The following is a 16,437-nucleotide window of genomic DNA, read 5'->3' as shown; positions in this document are numbered from 1 at the left end:
AATATTACTTAGACAAGAATTTCCTAGGAATTATGAATTTTAAAAGAGGTCTCTTCGACCAAGATTGCCACATCTATTCGCACGAAGTACCAAAGATGTTGCAGCTTGGTTTTTGTCTTTCACGCCCTTAAGTGTTCATAAATTGACAAATATGACAATCATTAGAACTCAAATCTGATGGAATTTTTATTGGAACTCAAATCAAAACATTTTTTTTTGTGAATACTCAAATAAAAAACATTACAACATATAACAATCTTTCTATGAAGATAGGACAACTCTGAACCCCAATTAGTTCAGCACTTTCAGAAATTTATCAAAGCTTAACTTGAACTTGTATATGATTTTTGTTTTTCATCAAATTGTAATGCTACCAACAAGTACCATGTTTTTGTTCAAACTATTACACACAAGCATGAAAGTGACACCCCAAAAATCAAAAACATTATTTAACAATATGATGGCTGAGCATTTCAAAATAGTTTAATTGGTAAAGAAGAAAGACCCCTCCCTAGCCGCAAGCATTGGATCAACCAATAGGTTGGAGATCACAATGTTCATGAAGAGGGAAAGGGGGATCAAAAAGAGAACCATTTAGAATGGCATGTGCAACAATCTTGTTCGCTGCTTCCGTGAAATGGATGCCATCCCAGCTCACATAGCTGTGGGGTTCATCACAAGCACTTGCTAGCATATGGCCACACAAAATTTTAGGGTTAAAGTTGTACACACCGCCTCCATACCCACAACATGTTCTGGTACTATACTTTAGTCCTGCTCCAAGAAAACAAATTGAAACCAGAAATCAGCACTACGCATGTGGAATCAGTATGGTTGGTATATAAATATCAAGTTCATAATAATTAACAATAGCACTTGCAGCATATGGCACTTGGTAATATAATTGATTTCGTGCATAATCACAATCATGTATAAGTAATTTCAATCATTTATGAGAAAATCAACCGTCACGCGTACATGTATGACAAAACATAAATGTATCGAAATATCAATTGTTAATTTTCTCGTCAACAATTAAGATTACTTTAGACAATCCTGTAAGAGTGCTAATATTTTTGGTGAATAATGGCTAAAAGGGTGTATGTGTATGACAGTAATTCATAAGGAGCATTCATAAGATCATTGCTAAACTAAACAAGCCAAGGGAAGGTGCTTGTACCATAAAATGTGGGGTGGTGAAAGAGCTCCAAGAGAGCAGAGTTGGTGTCCACGTAAATAAGGGAAGCATCTACTAAACTTTCTCTGGTTAGACTCAATGTATATTTCAACAGTTTGTTATAATCATTTACAGCATTGTTGTAAGAAGCCATGCATCCAAACTCATCATAGTCAGAAGTAGCATGAGGAAGCTCCACCAAGTATCCAGGATAGCATCCCACAGGACCAAGATTGAATACCATAAATCTACGCCCCCCTTGTGCATATAGCTCCTAAAAAGAGAAATTGCATTAGAACAAAAATTGGAAATAAATAAATAAATCATGCTTAATTTTTTGAATTACTATTCTAATGGTGTGAAACTTTCTTGTACTAGTATTAAAAATGCATCATTAAAATAGTCTGACATGTCATACATAATTTGACCTCTCATATGTTAATAATGTGCCAACCTGAATGAATGAATATACCACGAAAAGTCAAAAATCGTCTAAAATATGATTACATAACATGCTTGATATAGTCAAACCTTGATAGCAGCATTAATTTGTAAAACGATGTGAGGAAGGGTGCCCCTCACTGCATCAATACCACCAGTGGCTGCTATTTTGGAAGTGAAATCATTTTGGCCAATATAGAATGTGTAAAGGGCCTTTCCAAATATATCCGGTGAAGGAATTTTCGTTCCAGATGATATCCTTGTTCCTGTGTAAGACATGTAGATGTAGGTGAGTACATTATTATTATTATTATTATTATTATTATTATTATTATAAAAACAAATTCAAGTTTCTAGTAACATTTTTTGTGTACCTGGTTGATGAAATTCATCAACTTTGGCTTTGAATTGCTCCATTTGCCTGAGTTGAACAGAGAGGGAAAATGGACTTAGCCCACTGACAAAGAAGGAAGTTGTGGGCGGAATCACAGTGGAGGCCGAAGATGCAAAGTTAACCCCATGAGTATAGTCCGATCCAATTGACTGCAGATATGGGCTCAAATATGGCAATCCAAGACCCTGAGCTGCATGTTCAACACAAAAATAACATATCAAATATTTAATAGAATCAATAATATATCTATGACAAGCTGAAGGATCTTTACATTTTATTCAATTGTTATTATGTACCATAAGTTTGCTGAATCATCTTAAAAGTCGTAACAACAATGATTTCTAATTAAATTGTGAGCATAAACTTCAAATAGTTCATACACAAATGATGTAAAGAATTTTTACACTGTGATTTAATCATAAATTATCACATAAATTTATTAACTTTTACCAGACTTTATGATTGATTAGTTTGTGGCGTAATACTACTTTTTATGTTAACAGAGCATAATTAAACTAATAAAGTTTACATTAAGAATAGATGTCTATTAAGCTCTAATAGATAAGTTAAAAATAAAAAACATGCAACTCAAAATGCTATAACAATAGGTCCATTACCGAGAAAATCAACAATGAGCCTTCCATCAGAAGCACGCCCCACTGGTTTTTTGAAGTAAGTCATTCCATAGGGACCAGGTTGTGCTGGAAAGCTTGTATGAAACCCACCCGTATCCGAATTTGAATCCCCGAAATTGAAGATTGCCTCAAAATCACACAAGGAATAACTTGAATCAACCAAAGAAGATATCATCACCATACAAATTACTAGGAACTTCGAAAATATGTATAAACTACTGTTGGACACCTTAAGGGTACCCATCATTTTTTTTGTTTTTCACTCTTGATCAAGTGCTTCCAGAGGCTAATGCTGTTAAAGGTAGCAATGAGAGATCCGTATTATATGAACTGCATGCATATTCTGAAGATAAGGCCAAGCACTGAATCAGTTGTTCTAAAGTTGACTAGTTAACAAACGGATTGCTGATAGTTACCTACTATACATATAAAGAGCTAAAAGCTTCCAACATATAAATTCATATGATTCAAGAAATTATTTATCTTTTTACTCAGAACTCTAATGTTCTGCAAAATCTAATTATGTTGAAAGGAGATCGAGGAGAATGACATTATATTAAATTATAGGGCCATTTTCTATTTATATATTGGAAGCTAAATCGTTCAGTTAAGTATACCAATGTTGACTAATTAACTAATACACTACATGGTTTAGAATTTAGATTGTGTAACTTGTGGTATATAAATATGTGGATTGCTCAACACTTCAACCTACTTCTCTTCTGGGAAAGTGATCATTGCCCAATATGATGACAGCATGAGACTAGTTATAGCATATACAAACTAGAGGCTATGTAGTAGCCTTCGTCTTTTTTTTTGTGTTTGCTGGAATGTAATATATGCTTTGTCAAATCATATGTATATCTCTAGTCTTCGTAACTTATAAATTGTGCTTACTTAGAGAGTTCAATTAACGAGAGATGAAAAATTCATTTACGTTTTTCGCTTCGCGAAAACATCCACATCATTTCAGCATATAATTCAATTTTTATTTGGAGAGATGATACGCTTGTTGGTATAACTAGAACATGAGAAAACTAGTTTTACCCAGTACCATAAATAGACTTCTCGGGCCGGGCCAGCCCAATGTAATCTGTAGAATATAGAATGTAATCTTATACTAAAAAACACTCAAATTTTGACTTTTTTTTTATTTTTAGGCTTAAATATAGAAATTTCATAAATATATCAAAATTTCACAACTAATTCCTAAAAAAAATTAATTCTAGTAAGTCTTGAAATTTCAAGTGTGAGAAATTTTTATCATTATTAAGTCTTCATTTAACACATGAAACTTCAAAAAATTTGTGGGAAATTTTTATCATTATGAAGTCTTCATTTAAGACATGATGACACGTAAGTTTTCTTGCTTGGACCATGGGTATGAAACCTTCACCGTTGGATTCTTTTTAATTTTCATGGCTCAAATATTTTGCATTTTTTATTTTCTTTTTTCTTTTTTTTTTATGCTTATCTTTCTACCTGCCCCTCTCCTTCTATTTGCCATCACTGCGAACCATCACCTCTCCACCGTAAGCAACCATACCACGTTGCCGTCGCCATGTCTCCAGTCTCCACTATACCGCCGCCACAACAAAGGCCTTCACCTCCGGATAGACCACGGCACTGCCGGCCTTCATCGGCTGATGACATTCGTTGGAACAGAGGAATCCATTCAGATCTGTTTCGCAACACCATATTGGGTTCGACTGAAACAGATCTAAATGGATTCCTTAGTTCTGATAGCTACCTCGCAGATCTGCACGTTTAATGGCTACCTCGTCGATTTCGGGCGCGTCGGAGATGCGGAGCACGAAGAGGAAGGGACAGAGGCTTGCGTTTGCCTTTTTTATTTGGATCTGTCTTGAATCTGGGTTGCGTTTTTTGATTTGTTGTATGTTCTGGCTTGGGGTGGTACCCATTTTTTCTCTAGATCTGAGAAAAGTGGGAAAGAACGAGGAAGAAGGAAGGGAAAAAATGGGTGTAGGATTTTTTTAAAAAAAATTAAATATAAAATTAAAATAAATTCAGGTAATATGTCACGTCATTGATGTATTGATATGGTTCCATGTATCATTCAACTGTCCAATTACGAGAGACATCATCACATTCTTGGTTACATTCATATAACACCTGTTGCATCGTATATGAATTTGTTTATTTTTAATCTAGGTAGAATTCATTTTCATAAAGTTCTTTTCAAATCATTATATATAATTGATATATATTAAAAATAATTTTTTAACGGATAAATAAACGTTATTTTGAAATTGAGGAAGTTTTTAAGAAACTTCAAAAAATATATAAAAAAATAAAAATCATAAATAATATAATTTTATATATCCAAATAAAAATATTTATTTAATATACTAAATAATATTTAAGACGCTGGTTAATATTTGTGAAATATTTAGACAGCAACGAATGTGATTATTAGTTAAGATGACATAGTCTTAACAATAATGCTACCACATCCGCAAATGTGAACAGACGGAAAAAAGAGGCATGACTCAACACAGAGAGCGGCGGGTAGGGGCAAAATGGTCCGGTAGAAAAGTGTGGTGGGGCCCACAGTGTGTAACGTGCGTAGTAAAGAGCATGAGAATGCGGGGACACGTCATTTTGTCGGTAGCTGGAAGCGAAGGCATTGGGCACCACGTCATAGGCGAACTCCACCGCGAAAATCGCATCCTCGCCAGCTAATCAACGGTCAAAGTTTGTCTCTTACGTGTTCCCAATATGTCAAAGTTTAATGATGATTCATTTATTATTATAACAACTCATTACTCATCTTATCATTCTCTGTATTTTAAAAGAAAGAATATATATTAAGATAAGATAAAATAAAGTATAATTTATGCACTTATTAAAAAAAAAGTGTATCATTTTTTTATCTCCTAATATTGATGTTATAATTAGTGATTTTTATCTCAATATATTTGAGCAAACTGATTTTTGTGATCATTTATTATTTATATATATTGTTTTGCATATCTCATAAGCGATAGTTTTATGACTCATTTTTTCTTAATGGGTGTAATAAAACGTATTGTTTTAATGTATTAAGTTATATTTGAAAATTAGTTATATTTAGTAATCTTTAAATGTGTAAATCAGAGTTGATTTCGTTAATAGTTATTTACAGTTGTATAATAATTATGCACATGTATAATTGGTAGATGGATATAATTTTAAGAGGAATAGCATGTACACACTTTTGTATATAAACAATGGCTCCTTGAGAAATAAAAGACATCTAGATCATTTTTTTACATGGTATCAGAGTCTATCCTAAATGAATCTCTATGTTTGTCATTGAGATTTTATTTTCTTTGAAAACCAATTTTCATTTCATCACACTGAAATTGCATCAACTTCATCAATCTCCATCATTGACAAAATTGATCTGGAGAATCAAATTGACGACAGAGCAATCAATCAAAATAAGTCATCCACATAACATATTGTTGATAATAAGGGGGTATTGACACTACAGAAGTTGTTGTAACAGATACTACTGTGTTTCCAAAACCTCGAGATATACAGATCCCAAATGCTCACGATGAGAATGAACCACTGGGGCATGGTTGTCGTGTCAAATATCCATCCACTCGGTTGCAAGGCTACGTCATACACATGATTCAAAAGTTGAGTCCTTCTACTCATTCATAAGTTCAATCTCATTTTTTTAGGTGCGCCCTATCCTATCACGCATTACGAAGTGTGAAAAAATTTATTTGCCACATAGACATTTCCTTGCAACTATTACTGCAGAAAAATAACCACTCAATTTCCATGAGGCAGTGAAAGATGCTCGCTGAAGAGAAACAATGCAATCTGAGATTCAAGCTCTTAAGCAAAATCGTACGTGGACTATGCAGCGACTACCACCCGAAAAGAAAGCTCTTGGGTGCAAATAGGTGTACCGCATAAGTTATCACTCGGATGGGACAATTGAACGTTTTAAAGCCTGATTAGTTATAGTTGGTAATCATCAAGTAGAAGGGATCAACTACACTAAGACATTCGCACCAGTTGCTAAAATTGTCACAGTGCGTACTGTCTTAGCAATAGCAACAACAAAAGTTTGGAAACTTCACCAAATGGATGTGCACAATGCATTTCTGCATGGAGATTTGCATGAAGAAGTGTTCATGAAAATGCCTCCTGGTTTTTCAGCTTCACAACCGAACATGGCATGTAAGTTGCAAAAATCGCTTTACGGGTTAAAACAACCTCCACGTTGTTAGTTTGCCAAGCTCTCTACTGCTCTCAAATCCTATGGATTTCAGCAATCATATCTTGATTACTCTCTGTTCACTTTGCATCAAAAAGACACTCAACTTGTGGTTCTTGTGTACGTTGACAATTTGATCATTGTCAACAATACTCTTTCTGCCATCAAGCATTTTAAGCTCTACCTCAATACATGTTTTCATATGAAAGATCTTGATGTTTTGAAGTATTTTCTGGGTATTGAGGTTGCCAGAAATCCTACAGGAATTTTTCTTTGTCAGCATAAATATACAATTAATATTATATCTGAAGTTGGTCTCCTTGGTGCTAAACCCATTGCCACTCCATTAAAGCAAAACCATCACTTATCACATGCTGCGGGACAACTTCTTTCAAATCCCGAGCAATATTGACGTTTAGTTAGGTGTTTGATTTATTTGTGTTTCACTCGACCTGAGCTATCATACAGTGTTTACCTTCTGTCTCAATTCATGCAACAATCCTGAACAAAACACTGGGAAATTGCACTCTGAGTGGTTCAATTCTTAAAGGGTAATCCAGGATAAGGAATATTTTTTGCTTGTGAATGTGACTTACAACTTCATGGGTGGTGCGACTCAGATTGGGTCAGTTGCCCTTTGACTAGATGATCAGTCACTGGATGGCTAGTGCAGCTTGGTGACTCTCTTATTTCCTGGAAAACAAAGAAACAACATACAATTTTTCGATCTTCTACCAAGGTTCGGTATAAGTCTATGGCAACCACTACATGTGAGTTAAAATGGTTGAAAGGGATCATCTCTAACCTAGGGGTTGTCCATGACAAACCTATGACCATTCGCTGTGATAGTCTGGCCGATTTACACATTGCAAAAAAATTTGTGTTTCATGAACGCACCAAACACATCGAGGTAGACTCTCACTTTGTTTGAGATGAGATTCTCAAAGACAATATCTGCCCCAACTATGTTCCTATTATCGCTCAACTTACGGATATATTCACAAAAGCATATTAAGCTATATTTGGAGATTAGTTATATTTGGTAATCTTTTAATGTGCAAATCAGGGTTGATTTCGTTAATAGCTATTTAGAGCTGTATAATAATTAGACACATGTGTAATTGATAGATGGATATATCAGAGACACAATTTTAAGAGGAATCGCATGTGCACATTCTTGTATATAAACAATGACCCCTTGAGGAATAAAGGACATTTGAACCATTTTTTTTTATGGTATTAGCGTCTATCCTAAATGGATCTCTATGTTTGTCACGCTTTAGGCAAATAGCCTTGAGCGTGAGGGGAGGTGTGATCAGACCTAGATAGAGGGGCACGTTGAAATGACAGGTAGCCATGAGGAAAATAGAGCATGTTGAAATCCCACATCAAATAAAAAAAGTTCCGAGATAAATTATATAAGTGGGGAATAATTCTCACCTTATAAACCGATTTTAAAAGGTTGAGTTAAATCTAAACTCACTTTCTGATATAATAAAATTGTATATTTATTATTTTAGAATATTTAAAATAACCTTATATACGATTTTGTCATGGACCCACATTATGTCAGGATTTGGCTAGCATGATCGTTTTTGTCAAATATTTTGTCTTCTCCGGTGGTCAAAATTACTTTGTCCTAGTCTAAAGAAGGATATATTGTATAGTTTGTCGGTATGAACAAATAGGCGTATTTGAGAATATTCATAAGCTTCATCCTTCAGCAGATAAAAGACAAATTCAGAATACTCTAGCATACAAAGTCATGCCAAACAACAGGTTAACAAACAATACAGTGCAAATCGAGGTTGCAATATACTTTACTAATTAAAAAGAAGGAATCATAGCTTGTCATACAACATATTATCAAGAGAGGAAGATAAACAATATACTTTATCCAATCTTAAGGGTCCAAATTTGGTAGAGTGGAAAAAAGTAAAAAAGAATGACTTGAGATGAAATTTTGAATTAAATAAAATATAAAAGTGTGAATTTTATATTATTTTATTGTTATTTTTTTTTCTTTTTTATCATTTCTTTCCGCAAATGAACACATCCTAAATAATTAGTTAGTAAAACACATTAAATGTAACACTTAATGGTCTAACATTCAAATTGACGAAGAACAAAACAACAAAACCCCAACGAACCTTGACAAATGCTTTTTCAACTCTCTATAAATACTCAGTAGAGCTTAGTGCAATAGAGAACTCTTGTGTGATTTTAAGTGATAATTTTTCAAGTCTAAAACTTACATGGATGGATAATCCTTACATAGTTACATCACACCAACGTATATAGATATATCAACTTTTTAAATTAATTTTAAAATGTAAAATCATCGAGTAACTTGCCATATATTTATTGTAGTTCAGAAAAAAGAGTTAAATTATTTTTATATAGGATATGGACATATGGTTGCAATGTGGCATGGATGACTAGCTAACTGATTCAAAATCGGTTTGTCACTGTTTATTTCTTGTGAGTTGTGAATCATGTGTGTAGCTTCGAATCATTGATGGAGGGCCTTCGTAATTAACCTTGAATGTTTTATACTAACATAAGGTTTCACTTCATCACCGTCTCCATGTAACTACATACCTGATCTCTTCTTAGCAAAATACAGCCAAATGCCATCTTTTTAGACATTTATAAAAAAAAAAATAAGGGATCCATTCGAGTGTTCCACTCGATCAATCATGTGTACCAAGAAGTCAATTATGTTTTCTCTCTCATGATCCGTTTGGTTGAATGGAAGGAAAATAAAAAAGAAAAAAAATTAAATTTTGAATTGAAAAGAAAATAGAAAAAAAGAAAAATTTTAATTTTTGTTTTTAGAAATTAACTTTTCTTCCATTTTCTCTTCAATCAAGCAGAGGAAAATATTTTGTAAGTCATGTTTTTATTTTATTGTTCTCTATTTTATTTTCTCTCTTAATAAATAGATCATTAATCATCAACAAATCATTTGATTTAAGTAAAAATTCGATCTGCTTGAGTAAAACCACCGCAACACCTACAAGGCAACTCAAATCATTTAAGGCTTAAAAAAAAGTTTCATATTTTCCTAAAATATATATTATTATTAATCTGAATTATTATAGGATATATTATATATTATTATTTTTATTAGTAAGACTAGTTTTAAAAATGTATTAATTGAAAGCTTTAGAAGAAGGTTGATAATTGAGAAGAATATTGAATTAATCTTGAAAATATTTTAAGCTCTACTAAGCATTATAATGTTCAATATCTAGATTTATTTTCAAAAACAGAGATATTGCAAGAAGTATAGACCAAAAAAAAAATCACATTTCACTAAAAATATTAATTATTTTTAAAAATGTGTTATATAATAAAAAAATGTATTCTTTTTCGTATAAATAAATTTTATATTAAATTGTAAAAAACATACATTTTATACATGTAATTATTGTTATGGTTGAAAGTAGTTTTTTATAATTAAAATTACTCAAATTTTATTTCGTATTAACTGTTAAAATATAAATTGAATTTTTTTGTCATTTTATATAGATAGCAAAAAAGTTATAAATACTTAATTATATTGATTGATAGTTTTATAATAAAAAAATAGCATGAGATTAGAAAAATTATATTAAACTAATCTTTAAATATAAATTTCACCTAAGACGTTAAAATGTCTAGACACTTGGGTAAGCTTATTTGAAAACTCCTTATTAACACATGTTGATATACAAATAGTCAGGTAAGTAACATCAAATAATAAGAAACATAAACCTTTTAAAATATTCACAAAACACAATATATTTTCAGTAAAATTCTATTCTTTTAATTATATTTTTTCATTTATAAAATTTAAATCTAAAATCTTATTTAAAGAAATTAAATTGGGTAACATAATGAACTTATTATTTACTAATAAATATGTATTTAAATTTGTATATGTTTATTTTTAACACCGAATCAGACGTGAAAGGTGTACGTAGGGTAGAAAGCATTTATCCTTTTGGATTGTAAGGAGAAGAGAGATAAGACGGTGTATCAGCTCGCATGTCACAATCACTCATTCTGCACTTTCACACTCACATCACCTGCTTCTCACTAGGGACCATCCACACAAATTTAACATTTTCATTTCATTTTTTGTGGGCAATTTAAAAGTTACCCATGGATAACTTGAAGTTATTTCAATCAATTAAGAAACTACTTTTTGGTATAAGTTTAGTCATATTTAAATTTTATTATTTCTTTTTAAGACTATATTTTAGGAAAATTAAATAGAGTTTTTTTTCATTTGTGTTATCAAGTTATTCCATTTGGATTGAGTGGGAATTATTATAAATTTTTAGGATTAAAAAAATAATACGAATTTAGATAAATATAATTTTTAAAATGATTACAAAAGATAATAAAATCTCTTTTATGCATATGTTAGTCATTTAACTTCGTTTATTTTAAAAATAGGTTAAATTAATTTTAATAAAAATAATTTTAAATGATTGGATATGATTGAAATATGTATTTAAATTAACTTCAACATGCGTTTTATGTTAGAGGGTGTGTTAGGGTTGCAAAAGATAAATCTGACTATTTTTTTTTTAAAAGGAAATAATTATGATGATTTATTTTATGTATTTAATTGATTTGTATTGACATTATAATTTCTTTAACAGTTAATCAATCAAAAAATATTATAATAAAAAAAGAGTTTTATCTTAATTATCTTAAAGTCATGCATATAGTGTAAAAAATCTTATTTTGTTTCATTGAATTTTTAATATAACATAAATAATAAGGTATTAAATTTTATACAGAATCAAAAAATAGTATTAATTAATTATACCTATAATTTTAATTCGGTGACTTATATTTCATTTCCATAAATAATAATATTTTTTTCATTTAGTATTAATTTCTATTTCTTTATCTTTTTTTTATCAAACTATTTTAATTCAAATATTTTTCTCTTTTTTTTATTCTCTTTCACTTAAATCAAATATTTCACTTCTTTTTCATTCATTTTTTTCTTGAATTTTTTTTTCTCACAACTAAATACAATGTTAGTAACCAACAAAGTACAACACAGACTATAGATTATAGATTATTAGTTCCTTAAACACGTGGGTTTAATCATTCGGTATATATATAAGGTTATTTGATTAGAACTAAATTATGGTGAACTAATCCAAATTATATTTATACTTCGCTTAAATTAAATTAAACTAAATTGTTTGAATAATTTGAATGAACTGAATCAGACAAGTTCAAAATGTACTATTTCAAACGATTTAGAATCATTTTGAACTATTTTTAGGGACCATTCATTTAAAAAATATTATTTTCACTATTAAGAATAATTTGAGTATATATTATTATAAATTTTTCTAAATAAATAAAATAGATAGCACCATATTTTTATTCATATGAGAAGAAAACGTCAATGCTTTTAATAATTTGTATTTTAAATACTCCAACATTAAACATAAAATGCTTAATTTTAAAAAAAAAGTGAAAAAATAAGCGATTATTTTATTTAAAGAGAATGCTATGAAGTGGCTTCTTTAAAAAAGATCCTAATGTGGCGTGAGCAGAGAAAAAGGATGATTAAGAAAGAGAGTAGGGCAGCCAGCTTTCATATGATTTTTGAAATGCAATTTGGTTCTTAAAATAATGGTCGAATAATTAAAAAAGTGGGATGTGGGGACACCTGGAAAGATAAAGGAAGTGAGGCGGGAAATGGTGTGATAGATGAAAGCTGCAGCTGCAATTGCATAAGTCATGGAGTGCTCTCCGCCTCGGAAAAAGAGACCTGCCTGCCACTGCACTTCTTTTTTTTCACAATCTTCACTTCACTTTTCTATTCTCATTAAATAACCATTATTATTAATTGTTTTTTAGAAAATTAAAAAATAATCTTTTATATATATATAATTTTATTGAATTTGATCACAGCATGCGATATTTTTATATTCATTTTTTTAAAATAATTTAATCAATATAAATTTTATATTTATTCTTTTTTAAATAAAATATTAAATCAATTATAATACATAGGAATTTTATAAATTGGGATGTTCAGGTTTTATATTTATTATATTTTTTAAATTTTATATAATAGGTTTAAGAAGAATCATATAAATTGATATGGTGTATATTTTATAGATCAAAGTTAAAATGTGAAAAGTATTCAATTATAGATATATTTTAAATATAGGTAATTGGCATTAAAAATAAATTTTATATAAACACAATTAATAAAGATTTATTTTTAATTTATAGAGTAAAATTTAAATTAAGTCACACAAATATATTTTACTGTGTTATGAAATATATACGTGCACAATTTTAATTATTATTTAATAAAAAAAATTAAATCAACATTAATTCATTTTATATAGTTACTAAATATTATATATTATAATTTAAAAAAATTAAATTCATTACAAGTGTATATAAAATATATTTAAATATTTATTGATATGTGTACTCACATATAATTATTAAAATATAAACTAAATAAAATATATTAAGAATTCAAATATTATAAAAATTACTCCTATACATTATAAAATATGATTTTAATATCCGTGCGAGACACAGTGAATAACATTATTTATTATTGAAAATTAATTTCACTTAATTATGTTTTAAAATCCTAAAATTTGAAATAAATAATTTTTTTAAATTAAAAAAACCATTTTAATTCATATAATTTTAAAAAAAATGTTTTTAGTCCTTAGAAGTAAATGTGGCTGACAGAAGTTGTCAAAAATGATGACATGCCACTTTCAACATATGATTTTAATATTTTATCTGTTGAGATAAGTTGATGATGCTAGACAAATTGCTGATAGATTAAAAAATAAAATCACAATTCACTATGAAAAATAATATATGTGTAATTGTATATGTTCCGTCAAACTCATTAATCAATGATGTAATAAGTGGATTGATTGTCATATCGGTAGTTAACATTGATAATTGATAGCAAAAATTAAAACTATTAACTGATAAAAATATGAAAATTAAGAACATTGGCCATTTGTTCAAAAACAAAAAAGTGGAAAAAAGAATAATTAGTCCTAAAAATTTATTGAATGTCATGCTTCATCGATTTTGGTCCAATTATGCTTCTCTTTTTTTTTTCATAGGTGTGTCTTTTCTTGTAAGTAAAGTCTAGTATTTGTAAATAAATAAATTTTTTATTGAATAAAAATGGTTAAATTCTTTAAACTCATGCTTAACATTTAATTATGATTTATATGTGAAAATATATTGTTAGAAAATTTGTGTAAGTAATATATATATATATATTAAATGAGAAAAATGTTTTATTATAAGAGATGAAAAGATTAAATTACAGTCTTTAAATCAAAATATAAGATTCAAATTTAATTGGTACATGTCTCCGTGTAAATTCAGAAAAAAAAAAGGTACTAATATGTAAGTACTAAATAAAGAAACTAAAACAACTTAAATGGTTTTATATCAAATATCAAACCCATGAGTTGCTTGACGATTCCAAACATATAATGTTTATCAGATTCTTGTGATAAGCATAATTAATTAATTCATATATCCTTTTAGGCTTTTAGAAACAAAGTACGAAATCGACACGAGTTTTGATAATATAGTAAAGTATGGTGAACTAGCATTTTGATCTTTAAAACTGTGTAACGTTATTATATTAGTACTTAAAATTGACTATTGAAAGTTTAACTTCCTTTCCGAAGTCAAGAGTTTGAAACCATTCACCTTAGGCTCGAGTTTCATATTATCACTGATCCTCCACGTTATTATGAATACGTTGGCTGCTGGTGCCTCATAAGTACAACAACCAATACCATTCCATTCACCTTCACATATATGTTTTCTCGGAGGAACCAAAATAATGGCAATATAAAAGAGCAACTCAAGTTCAACATTGAACCCTAATATGTTTTCTCCTTCAAAGTTTCATAATAACATATTTATTGTTGTGATAATAATTAACTTTCACATATTTGATCTTGACAATGTCATGTTTATGAGCTTCAACACCATGTTTGATAATATTCATAAAATACAACACAACCGTGAAAATGTGTCGTAAAAAAAATTAGTAGTAAATAAACGTTGAGATTTATCTTTTAATTCACTCATTTAAGTCATTAAGATGTGTATGAATATAATTTGAAGTATGATTTTATGCTTTCAAGATAATCAAAGGCACATCTTATGGCTTGCATTTAGTTACACCTATTTTAAAAGTTTAAATGGTGGATTTGGTGTGCAAATTGTGGAGGTAATAGTAAAGATGAACGGCAAATTACGTATGTAAGAGGAAGATAAAGAGTGAAAGCTAGCGAGAAGATGACGACGTTTATTTTAATAATTTACATGTAAAATGTGATTTAACTGATAATTCAAAAGCATTTTCAGATTAAAATGACAATATTAATTATGTTAGAGGACCATAATGATTGTAAATGATTAAGTTGAAAATGATACATGTTGTGATGTCATAAGTCCAAATAATAAAAATCAACTTTTATTTTAGTCCAATTGGCTAAACCGTTACATGTATGTTTTTATGTGTACATATATCTTCAATGGTCACATATGTAAATATATAACATGACCATGTAGGCACAATTGTTTTAACTTTGATAGAAGTATTTTACAGTTAGACCAGTGTGAGTGACATATTAAATTTTAGGATTTTTTTTAATTTTATTATTTTTAGAGAATAATGTGTTAACAATATATATGCACTTTTTTTTGAAAGGCAACGAAATAAACTTTTAGGGAATAAAATAATGATATTATAGTATCTATTTTCATATCTAAGTTTTTAAAATAATTACTCCCTCCTATCCTATTTTATATTTATAAAAAAATCGGAGGTAATTAATATTACTTTTTTTTATACGTATATATCCACACGTGTAACAATTATTGTGGATTTTGTTATCATATATATACCTAACATTAACATTCCTTGGTCAACTTCGGACGATGAATTTAAATCCTTTTAAAATATGGATAAACTTTTACCACGCAATTAAACCTACTCGTTAATCGAACTTGACCACGTAATTGAACTTGTTCAACTGGCAACAGATAATTACGAGATTTTTCCAATAAGAACGATTATCAAAGAAATTGAACTTATATAAATAAAAAATGAAAATCAGATACAATAACTACATTATTTCACTACATGATATCAGATATCAGATAATTATAACATTCAAATCTTATCTTCTGAAAAAATGTTGGAAAAACATATTCCATAGGCGACCATAGCATAATCATAGATTAGGCTTAGGCAATGGGCATTCAAAAAGGATAAAGAAGGGATTAGAGAAGAAAAGATCTTGTATACACATTATGTATTATATCATGCATCCATAATGGAAAAGATAAAATATAAACTCACAAACAGTTATGCGAAGAAGTTTATTTTTAAGTATTTTGACAGTAACTAGTATTTTATGTGATAAATATTTATTTTTAATAATTAAAATTCATAACAGATATTTTTAAATATATAATTTGTATCTGAATTTATAATGAATAACTTAAATTT

General features: G+C 29.3%; 1 protein-coding gene and 1 non-coding gene across 2 annotated transcripts; one reads left to right on the top strand and one right to left on the bottom strand.

Annotated features, from left to right (window-relative positions):
* Window positions 1–164: 164 nt before the first annotated feature.
* Window positions 165–2,987, bottom strand: LOC100775514 (GDSL esterase/lipase). The gene is made up of 5 exons (NM_001369194.1): window positions 2,630–2,987; window positions 1,993–2,202; window positions 1,709–1,884; window positions 1,181–1,451; window positions 165–774 (listed from the first exon to the last, which is right to left on the bottom strand). Exons 1-5 carry the CDS (start codon window positions 2,892–2,894, stop codon window positions 530–532), a joined length of 1,167 nt encoding a protein of 388 aa, NP_001356123.1. The 5' UTR covers window positions 2,895–2,987; the 3' UTR covers window positions 165–529.
* A 1,315-nt stretch (window positions 2,988–4,302) lies between these two features.
* Window positions 4,303–4,390, top strand: MIR5667 (microRNA MIR5667). Its single transcript, NR_048903.1, has one exon. It is a non-coding gene; the product is annotated as a microRNA MIR5667 (primary transcript).
* Window positions 4,391–16,437: the final 12,047 nt, after the last annotated feature.

This window comes from Glycine max, chromosome 7 (genome assembly GCF_000004515.6).
Source record: "Glycine max cultivar Williams 82 chromosome 7, Glycine_max_v4.0, whole genome shotgun sequence".
Taxonomy (NCBI): domain Eukaryota; kingdom Viridiplantae; phylum Streptophyta; class Magnoliopsida; order Fabales; family Fabaceae; genus Glycine; species Glycine max.
Note: the sequence above shows the minus strand (reverse complement) of the source record. Positions and strands in the feature narration are given on the sequence as shown.